The sequence below is a fragment of the Panthera leo genome, chromosome B3 (assembly GCF_018350215.1).
Source record: "Panthera leo isolate Ple1 chromosome B3, P.leo_Ple1_pat1.1, whole genome shotgun sequence".
Taxonomy (NCBI): domain Eukaryota; kingdom Metazoa; phylum Chordata; class Mammalia; order Carnivora; family Felidae; genus Panthera; species Panthera leo.
Window position 1 is genome coordinate 74,812,166 of NC_056684.1, and position 18,961 is coordinate 74,831,126.

General features: G+C 40.6%; 1 protein-coding gene across 4 annotated transcripts in view; it reads right to left on the bottom strand.

The window, feature by feature from the left end:
- Positions 1–18,961, bottom strand: part of STXBP6 (syntaxin binding protein 6) — a 245,281-nt gene that overhangs the window by 150,489 nt on the left and 75,831 nt on the right. For all 4 annotated transcript variants that reach the window (XM_042942873.1, XM_042942872.1, XM_042942871.1 and 1 more), the window contains one exon: positions 16,371–16,559. In XM_042942873.1, coding sequence (XP_042798807.1) covers positions 16,371–16,524 — 154 coding nt within the window. In that variant the 5' untranslated portion in view covers positions 16,525–16,559. The remainder of the gene's footprint in view (positions 1–16,370; positions 16,560–18,961) is intronic.

The window sequence follows — 18,961 nt, forward strand, 5'->3', positions numbered from 1 at the left end:
ATTTCAATTCCTGTTTGAGGAATGTACAGTCACCAGTTGCTTTCTTGCCTTTTCCAGTTCAGTCTCTGACAGGTGACCGATGACTCTCATTCCTTGTCACCAATAGAAGAATGCTTTCAAATGTCAGGTGGGGATGGTGAGGAAACTAACATTTATTAAGCATTTATTATATTCTGGGGCCAAGCAAGGCTGTTTACGGATGTCTCCTCACACAATCTTTTCAGCTCTCACAATAGCCCTCCAAGACAGATATCTGTAATCACCAGTTTGTGTAAGTGATAACTGAGGCTCAGAAGGTTCTCTCTAGATTATACAGCTCCCATACCTAGTCAGTAGAGCCCAGATTCAAAGCCACATTTTTTTTCTGTCTCCAAAGCCTTTGCCCTTAAGCTGAGTTACTTCTGACAGCTTTGATCCTGGATATGGAAGAAGCATAGATTATGTACACGGAGCTATCACTTGATTGGCCACTTCTGGGCCCACGTCTTCCCAACTTGTTACTCTATATATGACAAAAGACAGCCTCATGGTAGAAGGGCTTCTGCAACTTCTCACCAATACGGTATACGTGACTTGTCAGCATGCACACAGAACTCTCATCTTTTCAAGACCCATTAGACATTTAGGAAAATGATGCTCTCCGAAGCATCTCTCATAAAAGCAAAACTTGAAAGTTCTAATTGGGCTCATGAGATTAGGCTAAAATTAGAGTAGGCCAACTCACCAATCTAAGTAAATCATTCCAGTCCAAATCCCATGTTTAAGACTGCACAGACCAAAGTATTTATGACACTATAACTACATTGTATAATGCCAAGTGCTGTATCCTCAAAAGGGTTCAAGTACTACCATCCTCTTCTTACCTCTAGGCAAAAAATAAAACTGGCCAGAGGGAAATTTAAACTCATTTCTGCAAAACTCTCTCCTTGCTTGTGACCTGCAAAGTCTTTCTAGTCCAGACTCAGAGAACTCATTTTATGGAGAAGAAGACTCCTTTTCTTTCTCTGACTTCGACATTCACAGAGTTGAACTGCAGCTCAAAATAAAATTAGATTTTGGAAGGAAGCGAGTTTGAAGTATTATGTAGAAAAGTCTTGGCAATAAGATCCCTATCATGTCACAGTCTTAAAGCCAGTAAATTTTATCTGGAAGGCTGGCTAACAGTGATTTAAAAAAAAACAACAACAAAAAAAACAAAAAACCCCACCATAAATGTACTTTCTGAAACTGAAGGAGGCATTCAAGATGTGAAATGCTCTTGGTTAGTACGTTGATTTATGAAAATGAGTTATGGAAGTCTCCTAAGTGTCAAGTTGCATTTTTGCTGTTAACACTGTTTGTTAAAACGCAAAAACCAACAGTAGCCAAGTTAAATGACACCAAAGTCCATTTAGCAGGCTGACCTCTAAAATTCAAGGTAAAAACTGTCACCACAGAAAAAGGTTCCAAGCAAGAGTCCTTACGTATCAACACTGAACAAATGAATGCTTCCAACAGATATAGAAGGAAATAAACACTATGGAGAAATGATCAAAACAGGATGCCCAGATGTTTACCATTTATCAGTTGCGTGTGGCAACCCCAGATTCAATGATCTGACAAGGTATATAATGGGTGGTAGTAGTTGCTCTATAAGTGCTCTGCGTGTCACTAGGACCACTACCACCAGCTTTAGAGGGGATGCCACTTTCTGCAAATACAAATGCCCTCAGAGAAGGTGTTCCAATGACATGCCAATCTTTGAAAGTTTTTGTAGATGGGATTATTTTTCTCCTAACAGATCAGTCACTCTGGAGGAACTGTGTTGGTAGAAGAGAAAGTGATTTCAGAGCGAGGGAACAGTGGCCAACCAGGATGGGCTGCAAAGGAGTCTCTGAGAAGCAAAGGAGATTAGTACCTAATAGTAGTTGAATAGGATATGAAGTGAGGAGAAATGCAGAAAAGATGTAAAGATAACCTCTGAAACACACACAGAAAATCAGACCTGATCTCAGAGCTGGGTTATTTCTGAAATCCAAAGTGATCTTTTTAATAGTTCCAAATTCCATGGAAAAGGGGGTGTTGTAATTTATGCTTATCTTTATGTAAGATATGGCTCATCTGAATGTCTTTTGCAGACCTAGTATGGTATTTGAAGTTAAGTTCAAAAAATTTCATTCCCAAAGAAGGTTGGCATAGCTGTGCCATAAGTAAATGGTCTGCACAACTCTTATATATGAAGTGTAACCAGTGACAAAGAAAAACACTCATGTACAAAAAAGGAAATGCACTAGCTCCAACAGAACTTCTCACAGGGGAACCGTGGACTTTGCTTTATCAGCAAAGAACAAGGCTCCCCTGGATGAATCAATAAATATCAGGTCCAGAAAGGAAATGTAGGTTTCCCTGTTTTAAACAGTACAAAAGGCCAAGAAGCTTCAGAACTAAATAAACCAGTCCCGACCTGATGTCAGTGGACTAAAAGTAAGTCACAAATGTTTACGTCTGGTCCAAATCAAACCTAGTATTAAAAGTGAAACAAATAACTGTTTTGGACACATTTCAGGTTCCAAAAGGTGGGCTCTCACTTACAACCACCAAGTGCTAAGCACTGTGACAGGCTTCTCGTCTGTTAGGACACTTAGTTTACACAGCAGCTGGCTGGCTCTCTACCTTGCAGAAGCCATGGAATCACTAGGGGTGGCTAGTGGTCAGGGAGTGGGGCTGAGGCGGATTCCAACGGGCAGTTCTATGCTCACTGCTTTGGGCAACGACCTCCAAAAGCTAGAGATTTTAGAACAGATTGCAGTCCATTGGTAAGACGTTATTACTGTAGCAAAGGTTTCCATCCCCCAGGACTCTAGCTGGGGCTCTTCAACCATTTGTAACTACACATTCTCTCCATAAAAAACAAAGAAGTATTAACTTCCAGTATATGCATATCTGTAAATTACACGCTTGGACTACTGCTCTAAAATATTATGGCGATTATGGGGTGCCTGGGTGGCGCAGTCGGTTAAGCGTCCGACTTCAGCCAGGTCACGATCTCGCGGTCCGTGAGTTCGAGCCCCGCGTCAGGCTCTGGGCTGATGGCTCAGAGCCTGGAGCCTGTTTCCAATTCTGTGTCTCCCTCTCTCTCTCTGCCCCTCCCCCGTTCATGCTCTGTCTCTCTCTGTCCCAAAAATAAATAAAAAACGTTGAAAAAAAAAATTAAAAAAAAAATATTATGGCAATTATAAGCATACACAAAATATGTAAATTAGAATTTACATATTTCTAATTTATGTGAACATGTACATATTAAACAAATATGTACATATTTAAGTAAATATGTAAATATTATGTAAATATTTAAATATTATGAAAATATGTAAATATTTTAAATGGAAATGCTATCGTTTTCGTCTCTTAACCCAGTCAATCAGGTGGTGTACCACATTCAGGGACAATGGCATTTCGGTCTTTCCCCTCAAACACTCTCACTGGACACTGTCCACCTGATGGATCCCCATGCCCATAGGAAGTGACAGAGAAGCAGGGTAAGACTAAACACTTGGCCTTTATGGCTGAGCCCATGCCACTTTCTTGTGACATTCAAACCCTAGAAGAGGCATGATCACCTGCCTGATCCGCAGCTGACAGGATCCTTCCAGGAGTTCGTGGTACGAACTGCTCCCGTAGCGACATAAGAAGGAATGGCACGGAGATGTAGCCCAAATTCAGCATAACCATGAAGCCCATCTCTTTCTCATCTAACCCACTTCAATCAGAATGGGCCCCAAGGTTAAAAACCATACTGGCAAGAAGGTCTGAGCACATGGCTTTCCTTCTTTCACTTTATTGTAGTCGTTCCACAATAGCAGGCAAGCCATCCACCCCCTCTGGGCCTCATTTTCCATGTGAACATTGGTGTTTGATTTAGGGATGACTAAAGATTCTTCTAGACATAAAATTACACCATTCTAAAAGAAACTTCCTAAGAAGTTCATTTCCCTCAGCCTATTTGCTCTGTTGGTCCAAATGTGCGATCTGATATAATGCCAAATGTGAATCATTAATGAAATGCACTGACCTAGAAAAACAGCATGTGTATCTTTGGTTGACATTTACCACTTTGCCCATTCCTCATCTAACAACAGTAGAAGATGTCTGATGAATTCATAAGTGAACCAGACCAAAAAAGATGAAGAACTTCCTCTTTTAAGGGGCATTAGGGCTGACTCTAGGTAAGATGACTACCTTCATCCTCTCTTTCTCTGCAAATACACACACACACACACACACACACACACACACACACACACTTACTTGTGTAGACCTATAAATGCATATGGAAATCAAATAATGCTCTAGCCCTAATGGAAGTAGTCATCATACATGCCTTAAAGAGAACTTGATCTAGAAGTTGGTTAAATATCAGAGGGATGGTTAACCAGCCATTAAGCACACAAAGTGCAATAGGATATTTTACTTTTCAGGACTTCTGATAGATCTGGGTTTTGAAATAAGCTCGCATTGGTCCATGACAGAACCCTGAGCAGAGCATGGTGTTGAGGTTCCAGTGTCCCTCTACCACTTCCTGGTGATGCGCATGGTTCCTCTAACAAGTTATCTGTGTGATTCTCAACGTCCTCACCTATAAGATAGGTATTACAAAAAAAAAAAACCAAAAAACAAAAAACAAAAAAGGCAAGACCAAGTTCCTTATTTCTCACTATGAGAATTGAAAAAACAAATATGCAGCAACAGATAAATAGAGAAATACTCTATGGCACTCAAAAATCCATTAAAATTATCTTTACAAAGACTGGATAATAAAAAATTTTGTTACTGTGCTAAGTGAAAAAGAGAGGACAAAACAGAATATTATAAGGGGGAAGAATACTAAAAACCATGAAGCTAAAAAGCCAAAATCATTATTTTTCCCACTCTTTTTCTTTTTTAAAAAAAAATGATTATTTAGAGAGAGATAGAGCGTGCGCATGTGAGCATATGTTGGGGAGGGGCAGAGAGAGAATCCCAAGCAGGCTCCACACTGTTAGCGCAGAGCTCGACATGGGGTTCAAACTCACGAGCCATGAGATCATGTCCCAAGCCAACATCAAGAATTGTCTGATGCTTAATTGACTGAGCCACCCAGGCACTGCCCCCCTCATTGTTTCTTTCTTTCTTTTTATCAGGGGCACTTTCTATGTTTCTGATAAAGTACAACAATGTACACATGTACATTTATTGGGAGAAATATACTTAAACATTCAGGGATCCAAAAACATAGTTGACTCTTAGTTATCTGCAAGACAGAATAAAAGACTTGAATAAAAACTTATATAACTGCTGCTTACTCATATTAGCTGGAAAACCAGAGAGGGCTGTCCTCAATTCTCTTAGATCTCAAGGATCAAGATAGGCTTCTGAGAACAGTGTAATTTGTTAAACTGAATACACACATTGAAATGGCAGTTGGGTATAGGTTCTACAACCTAGGCCCCACGGGACCCACGTGTGGTGGTTGAAAAATAATTTGAGCTAAAAGGGTATATGTGTGGGGGGAGGGCACTATGAATATCCTCAGACAGAGTTTTAATAAAAACAGTTCCCATTTTCTCCTTGAAAGCCATTTTTAAGAAAATGTAGAACTGAAAACGAGTCCTGTAAGAAAAGAACATTCAGAGAAAGTTTTGATATATTCAGTGCCATTAAATGGTCATTTATTCCTCTATAATATGAACTTTCTTCAGGAGAAACACTCAGGTACTTCACAAATTTGAGATAATAGCTTTCCACTGTACATTACAAGGGAATCATTTATAAATTGTTCATTTTGTATGATTCTAAAAGCCTGAATAAACCAGGGAAATCTGTATCTTCTTCCTGGTAACTGGGCTGATAGGTAGAATAAAAATTCCTGCTCAGTTACCTGATGAATTCCAAGAGGGAAAAGAAAACAAACAAACCAAAAAACCAACAAAAAAAACCACCCGGCAGCATCTTCGGGTGAATAACAACAGCAAGTTCAAAAAAAAGAAAAGTCAAACCAGTTCCAGCTGGTAAAACCCAGAGTAAATGTGTGGCCTCATAGCCTGGAGCTCCACCCCAGAAAGTGAGTCCACGGTGCAGTCTCAGTAGAGTAGAATATCGCCTGATTCACACACACCCCCCGACCCCCACTCCCGCCAAGGTGCTTATCCATTCCACCGGGAACAGAGAGACATCTACAACAGGGCCCCTACTCTCTAGGGGCTGGCAGTCTGGGGAGGTAAACAGAAAGCAAACTGACAAAACAACCCAGCAATACTCAGTGCTATTAGGAATATGACCCGGGAAGCCAGGGGCGGGGAAAATGTGCTCAAGTTCAGAGCACAGAAACTGGTCGTTTCTTCTGCATGGGATTAGACAACCTGGAAACCTCACTGCCCTTGTGGTTATTCATAGTTTCTTGTGGGAAATTCTGCATATGGCATAGCATGACTGTAACTGGGATGGATTCTGGAATACGAATATCACTGGTGTTTGTTCTTTCTCTAAAGGAAGGGTAACAGGAAGGACTTGGGCAAATAAGAACCTGATCTGGGCTCAAAAGCAGGGTCCACAGGCGTTTGTACCAGCCTCTCCCACTTCTGCTGTTTGCTTAAAGTGCACTTGACTGACCCCAGAGAATGTTTTGTTTTATTTTGTTTCAATTTGTCTTTTGATCCACTGAAGATAGGTGTAGGAAAATAACATCTCCCATTTCAGGGAAAGGGACTCCATCAACTGAGCCAGTTCTAATTCCTCACAAAGCTGCATAAAGAGGCCTGAACACAACCACTTCAGCCTCCAGTATGTCCAGTATGTCATAAACACCCACGAAATCAGAGTGGAAGTCTGTAGACTCTCAGAAACAGAAGTGTGATGCGCACTGCCTCCCAGCCCCCATTTCTAGCAGGGGGTGTGTGCAGAATCATTCTGGAACATAGAAAATTAAGAGGGCCTTGGTTGAGAAATCGGGAGTCAGGATGACTGAGATCCCTAGCAGGGGTGGGACAAAGAGGGGAGGGGAAGGGAAAAACGTATGGACAAGAAGGGAGGAAGCCACCAAGGCAAATCTGGGCTTTTCACGTGGTTTTTGTCTCACCTGACATGGGTCACAGAAGTCTGTCACTGACATATATTTACATGTTTTCTAAGCTGCAGATGAATTAGCTTTGTATGGCAAGAATCAGTGGATGTCCCGTTTAATGACAAGATAATGACAAGATTTTTTTAAAATTTTTTTTAACATTTATTTTTGAGACAGAGAGAGAGAGAGAGCATGAACAGGGGAGGGTCAGAGAAAGAGGGAGACACAGAATCTGAAACAGGCTCCAGGCTCTGAGCTGTCAGCACAGAGCCCGACGCGGGGCTCGAACCCACGGACCGCGAGATCATGACCTGAGCCGAAGTCGGATGCTTAACCGACTGAGCCACCCAAGCTCCCCAATAATGACAAGATTTTGACAAGATAATTTACTCATAAAGCTGAAGGCCTCCCATGTATGAGGCCTTATACACACACACATATATAGCTCAGTTTAATCTTCAAAAAGCCCTTGGGACGGATATATATAATTTCCATTTTACAGATGAGAAAATTGAGTCTCAAAGAGCTAATACAAGCAGTATTTTACCCTAAGTCAGTCTGACACCTAAGCCTGTGGTTTGTAGCTGTTTGGGGCTAGAAGAAAACAGGAAGCAACAGTGACTGGTAGCATCCCAGAGCGCCTCTGACTACAACTACTGACAAATGAAATCCTGATGATGTTCAACTTGCAACACAACAGCCAAGAGCGCTAACTTCTAAAAGCGGTAACTGAGACAAGCGCCACCAACAAAGAATGCATCTGCATGGATTACAACCCTGCCTTCTTGGTCAGCGGCTGCCAGCTACACAGGGCCTTGCCGGCCACGTTCTAGAAGGAGAGCTGCCTCAGTCGGCAATCCCCCAACCAACGCTTGCTCTACCTTTGCAATTAGTCAAAATTAACCAAAGCGAACATGACGGAATCAGCTGTGAAATTCCTGCTCTTAACAGTGGGCTGTGTGGTAGGAGAGCACACAGATGGAGTTTCCTTTTTAAATGAAATGTTTTGGCACTAGCCTCTGTCAAGAGTTTTCCCTTGTTTCCATCTGGCTTTAGTACTGGAACGCATACATGAGAGAATGGAAAAAGAAAACTCCGTTGGCGTGCGAAACCACTAGAAAAGCTCAAGTGGTTGACAGCTCAGCCTCTAAACCCTCAGAGATGAAAACGCTTTGCTCAATCAAGGAATGCTGCCACACTGTTTCTAAGGAAGGGGAGAGTTCTGTTTCTCAGACCCAGCCCCATCCTAGAAAACAGACTAACAAGCATGCCCACGTTGGAGGGAGATGGGTCCGGATGTGTGTCTCAATCTATCACTCTCCGGCCGTCTCGCCCTGCGCGGGGCACTCACCCCCACTTCGAGCCTCTGCTGGTTCATCTGCAAAGCAGAAGCCACGTCACAAGACTGTCGTGAGGATTACGTGAGATAATACCCGTGAAGGGCTTAGTTACCCATTTTTGGCATCTCCTATTCACCAGGCTTTAGAAGACACATATTATTACCCCCAGTTTTCACAGGAAGAGCTCGAGAACCATTAAGGAAGCTCTAAAAAATTTTTAAGGCATCCACTTTTTTTCTATTATGTAACTGAACAAAAACAGTTTCCTACACGGCAGTGTTCTGTCAGGAGCCTATCAGAATTCCCCCGGGGAATGAATCTTCTCTAAGAGTCAAATACATCCGCTGTCATTCCGATAGGCTTTATTAACAGTCCAGTTATCGGCCTACGGGATTGTCACCACCCAGCCAAGACCGACCGAGGCCTAAACCTGTAGGAAAGCAGAGTGATATCAAGACACGATTATCACTAAAGTTGTGTGAGGAGGGTGAGAAAAGAAGTTTGGTTTGGGACGTTCTCTCTCAGGTAACTCTTACACTCTCTCTCTCAGTGGCTAAGGGAATACAGACCTACAATCACACTCCCTGGGTTCAAATCCCTGTCTGGTAACTCGTAAGCTGATGATCTCGGGCAAGCTAATTAACTGCTAAATGCTCAGTTTCCTCATCTACAAAATGAAGACAATACTGTTATGTACCTTGTAGCACTGCTGTAAGAATTAAGTGAGTTAATATATAAAGGGCAAAGAACCATGTCTGTTATAGGAACTCAATAAATACCATTACTACTACTAGTATTGATTACTATCACGAATTCAAAGGGGGGGCTTGGTGCCGATCTAATTGTATCGTGCACTGAATCATGATAGGTGCTTGGCAGGTGCTATCTTCAAGGTTATTTATTTATTTATTTATTTTAAAAATGTTTATTTTTGAGAGAGAGAGAGAGAGACAGAGAGCACGTGAGCAAGAGGGGGAGGGGCAAGTCAGAGAATCCAAAGCGGGCTCTGTGCCGACAGCAGAGAGCCAGACATGGAGCTCGAACTCGCAAACCACGAGATCATGACCCGAGCCGAAGGTGGGTGCTTAACTGACTGAGCCACCCAGGTGCCTCTACGCTGAAGGTCATTTATAAATAACACCTGGTGGCAGAATCCACTGGGCCAGAAGACATTTCAGAAAACCATTTCTCCACTTTTAACTCCACTCACCCAAGGATTATTGTTACAAATGTTTCAATCAAATGTGTCTATGCACACACACAGAAGAACCAAATTCTCAATATAAAGTATATCAGAGGATACTTCATTTTTATAAAATAAAAGAGGATCTAGAAAGAATCATAAGGCACTAGAAATAACTTTTATATTGCACCGTCTTCCAGAGCTACTTAAAGTTTTATGGCTGGATTTATATGTCAAATCTCTACAATAATGAGAGAAGAGACTTCTGATACATATTACAAATGTAGGAGAGTCTATTAATCAATAACCTCAGAAATTATAGCAAGACTACAGGTCAAAAGTGTTCAATGTCTTACCAGTTTTGAAGGGTTAGGGAGGAATCTGCTCCTTAAAACACGGCCCTCTTGGGGCACCTGGGTGGCTCAGTCGGTTGAGCATCCGACTTTGACTTAGATCATGATCTCACGGTTCTCAGACCCCACATCAGGTTCTCTGCTGTCAGCACAGAGCCCACTTTGGATCCTCTGTCCCCTTCTCTCTCTGCTCCCCCCCCCCCCCCACTGGTTCTCTCTCTCTCTCAAAATAAAAAAATAAACTTAAAAAACAAAACACAGTCCTCTCTACACCACACCCCCTCGTGACCTAAGTCAGCAGAAATGAGGTACTATGGCAGTATGAGCATGGCCACTGGGGTAATAAGGAATGGGTGGATTTCTCAGTCTGTTACTTCCAAAATGGTGGCTCTGGAATGGCATGACTTCTGATGACACTGGTTCCTTCGTCTGTGAAATGAAGAACTTAACACCTAATTGGTAAGAATGCTGTGAGGATTAACTGGAATGACAATAAATAATATATGTAAGACTAATGATTTTTATTTTTTTCTACATAATTTTATAAAAGATTCATAGTTTTAGTAATATGTACTACTTCTATAATACAGATTTATAAATATATAATTATTGTAGTTGTTTTGTATTTCTTCTTTTACTGTGAATATGTTTGTATACCTCTGAGTTCAGAGTGAATTTTTTCATTTTCCTGGATAAAAAACTGTTGGAAAGTTAACTCACCATTCCTAAAGAAACCATTTCTATCAAGGTCAAATTTCATCCGTCTTGTATTCTTCCCTTCTCTCTTTCCTATTATTTACAGACCTTGAGATGAGATCCTGTCAGAATTAGAAAGCGGGTGAAAAGAATTTCTTTCTATGTCAGACTGCTGAAAATTAACTTTGCTTACCTTAATTCCAGTAACAACTTATAAAGAATGCTCTCGAACCTTCATAAATGCTCTAAGTGTCCATTTGGTTTATTAGCAGCCTGAATTTCTCCCTACATGCCATGTATGAAATAAGAATCCGATTTGGTAAAAATTTCCAACGGGTTCAGAATCCTAGAACCTCAGAACCCAAAGGAACCTTTGAATTTGTCAAGTAAATAAACCGAAGCCCAGAAAAATTCAGAGGTTTGAACATGGTTACAAAACACGCAAGGCCAAGAAGTACTTTTCTGGATAGAGTGGAGTGCAAAAATGTATTGTTACGTCAAGCACACCAATGAGACAACCTGGAGTAGAACTCCCCAACGTAACGAAACTTCTCAACCTTGGCTTCAGTATCTTCGAGGTCACACATTCAAAATACAGTAAGTTTTACCACTCCCTGCTGGTGCTACTGCAGTAGCACCTAGATCTGGATTTTGACAAGTTCCCAGTGTGACTCTTAAGGAACATGTAGGATTGGCAACTGCGGAGATGAAGAGTAGTGTTGCCAGGTTCGAGGCTCCTATCCCATGTAACTACCTTCCACAGGGATCCATTTACATAAATTATTTCATCAAAGTTCATTCAGAACTATTTTTTTTAAATAAGAAAATTTTGCTCTCTAAACATCTAAAATCATTTCCAAAAGATAAAGATCTCGTTTCAACAAAAGACGTAAAAGAAGGTATTAATCACAAAAATTGAAATTTCTTCATACTCCTTTTCATGGGGACAATGAGTAGCAGCCAAGTAAAGATTTTTATCCATTTATGGATGTGAAGGCTAGCATCATACATGGCATATACTGAATTAAAACAGGACTGGGAAAATAGATTTTAAGCATGAAATTATGGAATGTTCAGTAGCTAACTGGCCTCTACTAATAAACTGGTTTTTAACTTCTTAGCATGTTTCCAGTTTAGTTTTATAGACCCAAGTTTCATTGAAGGGGCCACCAACTGTAGAAATTCTTGGGGGTGGGGCTTGCATTATACTTTGAATGAGTTAACCCTTCTAAATTTTAAAGTCTAAAGTCTAAACAGGTATGTAGTGGGCCACAAATTTAAATGGCATCTTCTAGTTAAACACAAAGCGTAGTGTCTGTACTTGGCAATGTGTCAGGTGCGATAAGGAACTTGGAATGCACTGACATTCACATCATATAGATTCAAGCACAGATTTCCCTGACACACAGCTGCTTCTGTTTGAGGGCTCAAAAAGGCTGTGTAGGATAACTTCTCATCTGTATGAATGAGAGGACTGGTTTCTGTCTTCCTTATAGGAGGAGGCTGGAGACATAAGAAGGTTAATAAATTCCTTTTTTTTTTTTTTTTTTTAAGTTTACTTATTTATTTTTGAGAGAGAGAATCCCAAGCAGGCTCCACACTGCCAGCACAGTGCCTGATGCAGGACTGGATCTCACGGACTATGAGATTGTGACCTAAGCCAAAATCAAGAGTCGGACACTCAACCGACTGAGTAAACCTAGGCACCCTGAAGGTTAATAAATTCTTACCATCATCCCACTAGTGACTCTGTAAGAGTTTTTTTTTTTAAAACAGATTTTGCTAAGGGGCGCCTGGGTAGCTCAGTCGGTTAAGCGTCCGACTTCAGCTCAGGTCACGATCTCGCGGTCCATGAGTTCGAGCCCCGCGTCAGGCTCTAGGCTGATGGCTGGGAGCCTGGAGCCTGCTTCCGATTCTGTGTCTCCCTCTCTCTCTGCCCTTCCCCTGTTCATGCTCTGTCTCTGTCTCAAAAATAAATAAACATTAAAAAAATAGATTTTGCTGATATATTTACATATAATAAAATGTACCTATTTTTAGTGTACAGTTTGATAAGTTGTGAAAAAGATACATACCCAGATAACCATCACCTCAGTCAACATACAGAACACTTACACCATTGCAAAAAATTCCTTCATGCCCCTTTACAGTCAATCCTTGACCCCAACCCTGTCAGCCACCCGTGGGCTTTCTGTCACTACAGCTTAAATTCTGTCCATTCTAGAATTTCATGTAAATAGAATCATACAGCATGTTGTCTTTTCTTTCTTTCATACAACATAAGGCTTTTGAGCGATCCATGTTGCTGCATGTACTGGCAATTCATTTCTTAGGGAGTATTCCATAGATAGAAGATAATTTGTTTATTCATTCACATGTAGATGGACACTTGAGTTCTGAGTATTGGTTATTATAAATACCAAATTAAATGTACATGTCTTTATGTGGATATGTTTTTTTATTTCTCTTGGGTAAATGACTAGGAATAGAGTCGTTGAGTCAGAGTGCATGTTTGAATTTACAAAAAACTGCCAAATTGTTCCAAAGCAGTTGGTGAACACTCCCACCAGCAAAGTATGAGAGTTCAAACTGCTCCCCGTGGTTGCTAACACTTGGTATTGTCCGTCTTTTTAATTTTAGCCATTGCCAAAAAGAAAAAGTGGAAAACAGGCTTTGAGAATGCAAATCAACCAAAGCATGTCAGTAAATAAATGTTTGCACACCATCCAAGAAGCCATTTGGGAAGTCCAAAGAGAAACATTCAAATTCTACTCCAAGGCTCCACAAATGAACTGGAGAGATTATTTCTCTCCTTACACAATCACAGCTAAATAACCCAAGAAAGATCATCTTACTTCCCCTGCTCCAACATCTTTCTGGATTCCTCCAAAAGACATGCAATTCGCTCTGAAAATAATAACTCTGAGGATCACAGGCTCACCCTCTCAGATCTGAAATTTGCCAGGCTCACACACACACAAATCAGTAAAAGACACTGGATATGTACAACACTCATGCTTACATGCATGTGCTGGCAAGGTCTGAAAGCTGAGATATTCTTCCCCTAAAAATTTTTTTTTCAACTTTTTATACTGCTTAAAAGTGGTTAAATATTATTTTCAGACATTGCCCTAATTTGAACAAATCTTGCCTGTTCCAACTGGATAGCTGGTTTTCATCAACCAAACCACAAGAGAAGAGCCTGGCCTCCCAGAAGGCGTAGGTGGTTCACGCTAATAGCAGGAAGGAGGCTGTCATTCCAGGGCTCGGCTTTCACTTCACAGCCACCTCTGTGAGTTGAGCTACAAGAGGGTCATCCTGAGACCGCATGGGAGAAAAGGAGCAACTCAAAATCCAGCGCAGTCTTTTTAATGAGGCGGCCCTTCCCTCTGCCAGGAACATTCACTGCACACACACACCATGCCTTTTCAGAACCAGGGAGGCCCTACTTTTCTCGCAGCTCTGGGTTCTCCCAGCCAGGACAAATTCTCCTCACACATGCTTTCGCATCACTGTATTGTTCTTTTTGAGCCTTTTCACAGTTAATAATTATGTTTATTTTAGCGAGTGGTTGATTGATGTCTACTGCTCCTTTCCATCAAACAAAGTAAGCTTCGTGAGTTTTTTTCTCCTAGCTGCATGCCCGGCACCTAGAGTGCTCAGCACATAAAAAATACTTAATAAATATTTGAGGAATTAATTACTTACCAGGTAAAACATTACCTTATGCCTCTAAGCTTCATGGAAGTTAGAAAATAAAGAAGGCTGCTCCTTTCTCCATTATAAGAAAAAAATCAAACTGCAAAAAACTTGGGTGTCAAAGTTGTCTGGTCGTCTCCTGCCCCAATTTCCATAAAACCATCTGCTTAACTGTCAGGTCTACTTTATCAACCTATCCTCTTGTGATTCAAATCCATGAAAAGAACGACGATGAAGACTATGAGAACAAGATATTTTCCTCCATTAGAATGGAATTCTGAAAAAGGAATTCTCATCGTTTCAAACTTGAAAACTAAAGTCTTGGTAATCTACAAGGGAAACGCAGATAGCGGATAAGTCTAGGTCATTATCTCCCATGGCGGGGGAAACGGCTCTGCTATTTCACTGAGACGAGGCAGGCAGAGAGTCCCTGTATCACTCTTGCAGATTTTGTGATCAGAAATAGGCTGACAGTAGCATATGCCTCAAATGCAAACAGAACTGCTGTCTTTTCCAGTCAAAGGTATGTACTAGGCAAAACTCCAGTGACTTCTAGACCGTCCACTTTTTCTTCAACTACCCAGCTTCAGAGGAAATCTCAATGAAACACATATGGAATAAAACTTAATAAAATTAGAGTCGCTATGTGCCCATACTCAGCTCACATTCAGCTCAGCCCAAACACAAAACAAAATTCATTATCATGCATTCTATTCATTATTGGTGCAAACAAAACTCTAGAATTAAAATTTAACATTATGAAAATATTTCCAAGACCTGAAGCTCATTAACACAATACTAGGAAGGTATTAGGAAAGGTTACTTCCTTCTTCCACTTAGTCATTAGATATTAATTGAGCCCCTATTAAATGCCAAGCACTACCCAGCACACTAGGGGAATGCAAATGTCCTCCAATAACCAAATTTTATTAATCTAATCCTAATTTGGAATTCAGAAAGAAAAACGAATAACTCAAGGTCAATTCTTTCACACTCACTTAAATAAAAGCTTTCTTCTAACCACTGAGAAGACATTCTTACCAAAAGGCTATGTCATCATTTCATTATAAACTAAGACACTGTCTTGTCATTATCTTTACATATTCTATCTGGAAAAAACCTATCTACACACTGAAGTGAATTCTGATAAACTAATTAAGAATCTTATTTTTTTTTTAATCTAAAAGTTGGTCCAAAAATCAAGTTTTATTCCCAAGCCACAAGTGAAGGAAATAAAAAAAAAAAAAAGATGAATTAAGGCAAGCTTCATTCCTCCATTGCCCAGTTACAAGAAGTATTATCAGATTTATTACAAATGCCTCAGGTGTTCAGCTTAGTTAGCATCACCACAACTCCATGGAAAACTTATCCAAATTTTATCTCAAAAGCTTGGTAGGAATCCACAGGAAGTCCCACACATCTACAATCACAAGCAGAAAGAGAAAAGAAAATAATCCCACAAAATTCTAAGCTTAATAGAACAGATGCCTCTTCCTGACAAGGGACAGCTGTCAGGCAAAGCAATGACTTGGGCACTGCACCTACTTTCTCATGTTCCCTAAGGTGTCCATATTTATCTTGAGACAAACTATTACTGATTATTGGAAACGGTTAAGGAAAAGAAACCCAATGAAACTCAGGCTGGTGGTAATGACAATTATCCAGATACCAGGAATTATCCTCAAGCAAAAAGTCCTAAAGGAGAACCCACTTTCTGTCAATGTCCTAGTGAAGGAAAGTATGGCCAAACAAATGTGTCTGTCAGCCCCTTAAGAGAAGCACTTCATGAACTGGAAACTATGTTGAAAAATGAACTTCATTCCCATTCCTACACCAAGCAACATCAAAAATAGAGGTTCCACTAAGGAAAAAGGACCGGAGGGGACATCAAAAGAAACAGGAAACATGACTGGAAGAGCAGATGTGTGCAAAAGCTGGGTATACCCAGCTCTTGGATACCTTAGAATTAACTGCTTTAAAATGAAGCTGTTTAAATGTTCTTAAGGTCTGTTTTTCATTACCTGACAGGCAGATATATGTTAAATATTCGCCTTGACCCCCAGTTGCCAAGAAAGGAATCTTTTTCTTTGTCCTCCTCTTGACTTGGACAGCTCCCAGCATCCTTTCATCAAGAGGTGCAAAAATTTCCTTGCTGATGGCAGACTTGGCACTCATTGCGGAACAGTTGAGGAGGGCGCACAGCGAGTTTTCTAAAGAAGAAAAAGAAGAAGGCAAGTTGAACTGACAATATTCTAGGGCTCCTGTGACAGCGAGCAGCAAGTTGATTCGTAGGTGATGTAATTTTCGGTTTGCAGTTTAAACTCTCACTTGCTTGAAATGCACTGAACAATCATTAAAAGCAAGGTCTGCACATTTGTATTACCTGTGAAAAACACAAACAAAAGGGAATCCTGAGGTACTCGCTGAAAATGTCAAATACGATGTGAGACAGACAGCATGGAACGTTATCTGGAAAGTGTGTCAACCTCCACCCCAACTGCATCTAATGGTAACTGGAGGGCGGTACGCACCCCCATTCCTATTTTGTAAGAAACATGGTTTCACATTTCCACTTGAGAAGTCTTTCCACTATCCAACAATCCTTAATCAAGAAGTTCTTTAATGCTGCCTCAAAATCTCCTTTAACTCTAATGTAAATCCATTTCCCTAATTCTATTCACAGTGGAAATAATTATATCATCTTCTACATAATAACCATACATGCTACGGAAGACCATTAATTTAATCACCCGTTAGGCTGCTTTGGATCACGCTAAATAATTAATCCTTATTTATTAGCCTCTTTTAGTGGGTCCTATTTTCCAGCACTCCTCTGCATAGAGTTGCCATGCTCTGGACCCTTGACAAATTCTCCACATTTTTCTCCAGCCAGAGTGGACAGAAAATTCTATTAAAAAAAAAAAAAATGTCTGACTAATGCCAAGTACTTTGGAAATGTTACCCGGCAGTGCCCACATGTTATGCTCCTGTGGGTAACTGGCAGTGTGTGCCCAATAATTAAGAAGATAAAGCAGTATGTTGCTGACTCATACAATGAGTCCCTCCTCTCCCTGCTACCAAACTCACATATATACAGCCCCATGTTATATTTAGTTTTCCAGAAGTTATACCTCCTTAATGGTCTTAATTCTGCTTATTTGTGTCCATTATACTCAAGGTCATTCTGAATTTTAACCCTATTATCCAAAAACCTCAACAGCAACTTGATGAGACATTTTCTATGCCATTATCCTAGTTACAGTCTGTGTCTTAATCACTAAGCAAAATTTGTTTAACCAGCAAATCAGAACTAAAGGTGCAGACGGGGCCTGTGGGGTGGTCACTTGGGTTATATATACAGAGTATTCAGAGACAGCGCAAATGGGTCAACAGCACAGCCAAATATGGTAACAGCAGCTCAAACAGTTGGTCAGCCTGCTGTAAAATTGAGCCGGTTGGTGAACAAACACTACGTGCCATCTCTAGGCTCAGTATTAGGGACACAAGAAATGTTTAAGACATGGTCCCTGTTCTCCAGGAGTTGACTGCTGACTACATCAAAGGTTTTGCTCTATGAGGGAAAACCACAGGATCACTCTTCCCAATGCAAGATTCACAAATGCTACCAACATAGCTACCCATCAGCAACTCTGTCGTAGAAAAGAGATATATTTAAAGAGGGCATTCCTCTGGTTAAGAGAAAAAAAAATCTCCTACTTTCAGTTTTGTAACAGAGCAGGTTTTCTTAGTGGCACCAAGAGTAAAGAATACAAAGTGTTGTTTTTTATTATATCCATCTATGTCTCCACTACATATTATACCGATCTATACCCAGATCCGTTTGTGCTCTGGTCATGACATTTTCTCATTGCCACCAGGTTCCTCACACTGGCTGAGAACATAATGACAACAGTGTAGGGGCCTGGTTTTCAATGTGCTGACCACTGACTGATAGCCTGCAATTTCCCAGAAGTTAGCAAACACAACCTCCCCCCGACACCCCCATGATTTTACCCTGTGACTTTCCCAGGCAGCGTGTTATCATTTACAGGGACATTTTTAAAGTGAGCGAGAAAAAAGTCCTCTCACTTCTCACCCTTTGGGAACAAGTGAGAAAGCGAGCCAGTGGGAGCGCAACAGCTTCCAACGTTCTAGAAGCAATGCCAAAAGCATGTCATATCCCCAAACTCACCAGGCATTCTCTGACCAGTGCCTTCCCAACTGTGCTATGGCTTTTGCTTTCCTATTTTGGATTCACGTTTTTCTAAAACTGTGGTTAAAAGAAATAAAAAGCTATCATTTTATTGTGTAAAATCTGCCAGAAAAAAAAAAAAAGGAATATGCCTGTTTTACCAAACTCTTAGAAAATTCTGTTCTTCTTTTGAGAAACTGGTAAGACATGGAAATAACCTTTTACTGTGTTGTTGTTTTTTTTTTTTATACTGATATTCAGTAGCCAAGAACAATAACAAACAAAACATGACAAAAACCAGGAAACATAAAACCAGGTACTTCACTGAGCACAAGTTTTAGAATCAAAACAAACCTGGGTTCAAATTCCGGCTCCAACACTGAAGACCTATACGTGACTGGATAAATATCTTAAAATTCC